Raw genomic sequence first — 6493 nt, 5'->3', positions numbered from 1 at the left:
AATTGGTTTCCCTTTTCTTTGTTGAAGAGGGTCTGTGCAATCCTTCTGCCTAGTCCGCCATCTTGCCCCGCCTCCTGAGTTGGTTTTCACTTATAACAACTCTCTGTACAAGAGAACAGAACATTTCCCAGTCCTGCACCATCCTCACATTTGTTGCCGTGATTGATCCTATTGTTGTAGCCACTGTGTCAATCTTGTTGATGATCTTTTTCTTTTTTGCTGACCATCGACTTTACCAAGTATAGTATCCTTCTCCAAGGAATGGTCCTTCCTGACAGCATTACCAAAGTATGAGAGATGAAGTCTGGCCATTCTCGTTTTTAAGGAGTATTCCTACTGTACTTCTTCCAAAACAGATGTATTCATTCTTTTGGCAGTTCATGGAATAGTAGTCAGTAAGGAGCTCTGGTGGTGTAGTGCCTAAGACATTTGACTGCTAATCAGAAGGTTGGCAGTTCAAACCCATCAGCCACTCTGCAGAAGGAAGACTGGGCAATCTACTTCCATAAAGATTTACTGTCTCAGAAACCTAAAGATGGTCGCTATGAGTTGGAATCAACTCACTGGCAGTGGGTTTTTTTTTTTTTTAATATCAATATTCTTCATCAACACTGTAATTCAAATACATCGGTTCTTCTGTGGTCTTCCTTTTTCATTGTCCAGCTTTCACATGCATATGAGGCAATTGAAAATATTATGGCTTGAGTCAGTGACACTTTAGTCTTTGAAGTGACATCTTTGCTCTTTAAAGAAGTCTTTTGCAGCAGATTTACTCAATACAAAATGCTGTGTAATTTGTTGACTGCTACTCTCATGGGTGTTGATTGTAGATCCAAGTAAAATGAAATCCTTGATAATTTCAATCTTTTCTCCATTCATCATGATATTGCTTATTGGTTCAGTTTTGGGGATTTTGTTTACCTTCATACTGAAGGCTGTAGTTTTTAATCTTCATCAGTAAGTGCTTCACGTATTCTTTACTTTCAGCAGGCAAGGTTGTATCATCTGCATATTGCAGATTGTTGATGAGTCTTCCTCCAATCTTGGTGCTGTATTCTTCTTTATATAGTCTAGCTTCTTGGATTATTTGCTCAGCATACAGATTGAATAATTATGGAGAAAGGATACAACCCTGATGTATATCTTTCTTGATGTTAAACCATGCAGTATCCCCTTGTTTTGTTAGATTGACTGCCTCTTGGTTTATATGCAGGTTCCTTCTGAGCACAATTAAGTGTTCTGGAATTACCATTCTTTGCAATGTTATCTGTAATTTATTATGATTTTCTAGGAGAATAAAAGAGGGTCTTTTTATTGTTAGGATCTGTAACAGGATATCCTGTTTTCAGTCCTTACACAAGCTATTCTAACCATACTGTTAGATACCATTTTAGTTCTAGGATTCCTGAGGTCCAGTATAAATAATGCTAAGTGGATCTTTGGACCCTCAACCAACTAAAAAGTATTAATTGGATGTCTTACTGAACCCACAGAATGTCTAGTTATCCGCTCTAGTCCTGAATCCATAATTGGTTAGGCGCTCAGAGTGTTAGACATGCTGTTGGTTTAGTAGAACCAAAATGGTATCTAACAGTATGGTTAGAATAGTTTGTGTAAAGACTGAAAATAGGATCCTGTTAGAGATCCTAAATATATTTAAATATTTCATTGTTTGCTTGGATTTCAGAGAATGGGATTTTTGAAATAACTGGAATGATTTAGGCATTGAGCTGAACCAGTGTGCCCATGCTTATATGCTTATTGGGTAACCTAACAATGAGTTAATTGGAGGAATGAAGTGGAAAAATTACAAATCACGTAGTATAATGGAACAGCTCCAATCCCATGTACCAGCTCATAATTTAGTCAGGATTGAGTCCTGTATCGAAAGATGAGAATTATTGTTGAGATAGTAATTTAGCTAAACCTTTATATTAAGCTGGCTCCAAGTACAGATCCCATATTTATCAACTTTATTTATCCATAAAAAGATATCTATTGAGGGCCTGGTTTTTTTTTTTTTTTACCAGTCATTATGCTGGTTCTGAGAACGTCTTTCAGGTTTTTCTAATGGAATAGATAAAATGGAATTCATGTTTCATAGCCACTGCCAAAAGCAAAAAGGCAAGTAAATAAATAAAAACAGCCAAAACGAGACCGTTTACCTCCATTGTTTTCATTCAACTACTGAAATCCACCCAGTACTTCTAGCCTGAAATCTTTGGATCAGCAGTCTTCACTACTCCCTTTATCTGACCACTTCCCCTAACCCCATTCAATCCAATCCAATCTAATTCAGTTTATTCCATTCCAGTTCAATGCATGTAGTCTAACCAATGCAACATTACCAAGGTTTGTCCATTTTCCTTTCTAAGTATCTTTTCAGTATGTCCATTTTTTTCTTTGCGAATACAGTTATGTCCTGAGTAGACTGCTACAGTGCTTTCTAATTGGTCTGACTGCCTTTACTTTTGACTGCCACCTGACAGTTTGCCACACAACTGTATTATCTTTTAATGTGTTCTTTAATTTTTCTCTGTTTTCTTACCCATAAAATAATAATAATAATAATAATAATAATAATAATAATAATAATAGCCCTTCTCCTAGAAGATCATTGTGAGGATAAAAAGAATTACTGTATATATAAAATACTTAGAATAATGCCAGACCCTAGGTAAGTCCTAGATAAATTGTTAATGAGACTTTATACAGTATTACATTAAGTCAAGTAAAATGGATGGTTGAGACAGAAAGGGGTTTATTAATATTAGATTTGAATAGAGTAATTATTAGCTTGTTTATACTTAGTTGTGGTATATTATGTCCCTAAAAATATCTGTAGTTCCTGTAATACGTGACCTTATTATGTGTAATTTCTTTTCTTAATTAAAAAGGCTAAGAAGCACCAGGCCTTCCTAGTAGAGACATGTGAAAATAATGTGAAAGAATTGGAATCGATCTTGGACAGCTTTTCCATGTCGGGCCAGTGGACATCAGGTTGGTTGAAGGTATAAAATGACAGATGCATCTGTCAATGTTCCAAAGTCACTACATTTGGGGAATTCTGCAGATGCCTCTTATAGTCCCTCTTCTCAACATGCTTTGATTTGATGACATGATAAGAGCAGTTCTCACAGCAGTCAGTTGGCCTAGCTGGCTGAGAAAGGGTGACGGAATGTGGACCTGCTGTTGTCCTCCCAGAACTTGATTTACAAGGGTTGGGGTCTGTATCGTTGGACAGACAAGGGCTCGCTTGCTGTGTTCTGAATCCAACTGAGAAAAAAGTCCTTACAGTATACCTGCAAGGGGAACAGATGTTTCAATCAAACTGAGCCAAATTCTGAGGCAACCTTCAGCAACTTAAAGGTCATGCATTCAAAAGGTTATGTAGGACACAGGCTGTAACATAGTGCATATTCTATACTATTACTTTCATGTTCATTTCCTATTACAATATGCATGTACTCTCTGGATATGAGTGCTTAGGTGAAATATTTTGTATCAACTCTTAATATTTAATACTAAATATTTAGTATTAACCCTTTTCATATAATAAAGAATTATGAAAATTGTATATTAGGTAGGCATATTTTAGAAACCAGCAAAGCCTTAGTTACTAATGAATATTGTTCATGATTTCTACTATCTTAATTTTTCAGGATTATGTCATTATGTATTTTACAGTAACTTTGACTTACTTTTACTTTTCTACCTCAGTTTTCTTTTGGCATACTGCCATTTCAAATTATTTAGTTATCCTCTGGCTCAATTATATTCTTCAAAAAGCATACAAAATTAAATTTCTTACACTTTAACTTCAGCTGTAAGACTGTTTCCTTTTAAAGGAATTAAACGGTAATTTGACAAATGAGTTGTGTAGGAAATTCTCAAGTTCAGGAGTGTTTCTTGTCCACAAAAATCAGGAGAATATGATTAAGGTCCATATTTTATGTTATGGATCTTCATATCTCTCAGTTGGGGAACTACTGGAAATTCACTGTGCTTTGCTACTGCCTGTATTTCCCAGTGTGCCTTTTTTATTTGCTGTAATTTTGTGAAATTAATGTGGTTTTGTTTAAATTTGTGCAGAAAGCAGTAGTGTTCCATGGTTTGCACTGTGAACAAATCAAGATGTATAAAAGTGACATAAAATTACAAATTACCAACTTCAATTATATTTGTTAAAGCTTTGGAGGATAACTTTTTTTTTTTTTTGGTAATAGTACTATTTTGTTATTGAGCTGTATCATTGTTTAATGATGTTAGGATCTTTAAAAATTGTTAAATATTTCCGTAGTACATCTTATGTTTCAATATTATTTCTCTTAGTGTTGGATTAGAAGTCTAAGAATAATGAGGTTATATCTCCTTTGAGTTTTAGAATGAAATAGTTGATAACAAAGCAACTCACAAGTTATTACTAGGCCTTTAGAAAAAGGATGGTCTTCTATGAAAGTTTTTCTTTAATAGTTTTTCTTTCTTATCCTTTAGGAACCAGCCTTTTTTACTCACTAGTTTCCTATATATTATAGACATTGTATTTCTGGGAAAGGGGTCATGTGCTGAATTAGTACTTTGTGGGCCTGTTCTAGCATGGTTCTTGTTTCCATTTGGGATGTTTATTCCCTCTTTTGCCCCCTGGATCCATTCTCCTCTGGTTTCTGTTTCACCTTGTACCTTGGGATGCCAATCTCTATGGACTGCATGATTTGGGCTCCCTTGTCCTCTGGTTCCTGGTTGGGTTTAGATGGTGTGTACACTAGGAGACTAGAGACAGAAGGAGAAAGAAGTCAGGTTATTTATTTCTCCTGCTCCCTCCCACCTTAGTGCATTTTTGGCAGTGGCTGCATTTCTTAACAGCCACAGCTTCTGTCAGGTGGGTTCTCTTCCACAGCTGTGGATCTTATTGGACTGCGATGACCCTGTTCTCTCTACTTGACCCTTTTGGCTGAGGGATGGTCTAGATTTTCTGCTTTTACTTGTTTTTGGTGCCTCATTGTTATCTTTTTGGTTCTCTTAACCTGTCCATGTTTCTGTAAATGTTTCTTTATTAAAGTCTTTTCAGAGAAACTCTACTAAGTGTGACATCTATTTTCCTGTTGGTACTCTGATTCACACACCTGCTGGGGGTCTGGCTTAATTCCTATTTTTGGGTTCCATGGAACAGCCCTGCATCACTATAAAGGGCTCCCTTTCTGTGTATACCAGCTCAGGTTGGGTTTTTGCTACTTAATAAAAAGGAATGTAACTAGTAAACTGAATATGCTATGGAAGATCCTGACCAATTAAGATTGCCACCTGCATCAGGACCTGGCTTCAACAATCAAAAAGGTGACCAAGTATTTCTTACCTCCTATCTGAAGTGATTAAAAAGCTTATTCTAGGCTAATTCAAGGATATATATATATGTGTGTGTATGAGATATATGTATGTGTGTGTGCCTTCTAGTTAGAGATCCATGGTTTCTGAGAAGCTGAGAATGGCTGTAGAAGCAGCAAATATGTCTCTGTTGGTGTCATTTGCCTGTTTCTTCTCTTTTGCTTCCTTTACCTTGTAGTTCACTGAGGTTTGCAAATTACACTTGCTTACTTGGTTGTGCTCATAGCTTCAATTTTTGAAACCCAAGAGAGTGGCTCAGCATTATGTAATGGGGTTGTGAATCTGTGCCAACACCTGTTCTTCACTGACTTTTCTTAATCTAAGGAATGCCTGCCACTGTCAGAATATTTTGTTTTAGGCATTACTTTTCTTTCTTTTTTTTTTTTTTTTAAGTTTTATTATGATTTGGGTGAAAGTTTACAGAGCAAATTCATTTTCCATATAGCAGTTCACATATACTTTGTCTTATGACATTGACTGCAATCTCACACAATGCAACAATCTCACACAATGCACCTCCTCCCCACAGTTACCTCTTCCCTGTGTCCTTCCCTGCCATGCAATCCTGCCCCCTGAGCTGTCTCCCTGTGTATAAACAGCCCTTCTATTCTCCCATAATTGTTCTCTCCAAGGATTGTATCTACCTAGTGTAAATGTTCACCTCATATGCCTGTTTTTTGTTTGGCTGAAAACCATAGGAGTAGGTTCAATTCCAGACCTGAAGGGCAGCTAGGGGCCATAGTATCAGTGGTTCCACCAGGTTCTATCAGACCAGCAAACCTGGTCCCCCTTTTTTTTTCTTTAAATGATTTTGAGTTTTGTTCCACATTGTTCTCCCACTCTTTCTAGGATCTTCTACAGAGATCCCCCTCCAAGTGGTTGACAGTGGTAGCCAGGCACTGTCTAGTTCTTCTGGTCTCATCGTTATATAAGCTGAGGATCACATGGTGTACCAGTACCTTGAGCTAATTATTTCCATGAATCTTTGGTTTTTTTCATTCTTCTTTGCTCTGGACAAGGAGAGACCCATCATTGCATCTAGATGGTTGCTTGCAAGCTTTTTTTTTTTTTTTTAAATAAAACGTTATATTTACAACATACTATAACATTA

The 6493-nt window shown here is 36.6% G+C and overlaps 1 protein-coding gene across 1 annotated transcript in view; it reads left to right on the top strand.

The window, feature by feature from the left end:
* Positions 1-6493, top strand: part of CCDC171 (coiled-coil domain containing 171) — a 466256-nt gene that overhangs the window by 131671 nt on the left and 328092 nt on the right. Inside the window, exon 9 of the mRNA XM_007954161.2 lies at positions 2898-3000. Within this exon, the coding sequence (XP_007952352.1) occupies positions 2898-3000 (103 nt within the window). The remainder of the gene's footprint in view (positions 1-2897; positions 3001-6493) is intronic.

Source organism: Orycteropus afer, unplaced genomic scaffold (assembly GCF_000298275.1).
Source record: "Orycteropus afer afer isolate SDZICR_OR568_19922 unplaced genomic scaffold, OryAfe1.0 scaffold00435, whole genome shotgun sequence".
Classification (NCBI taxonomy): Eukaryota; Metazoa; Chordata; class Mammalia; order Tubulidentata; family Orycteropodidae; genus Orycteropus; species Orycteropus afer.
This window is presented reverse-complemented; position numbering and strand designations above follow the sequence as displayed.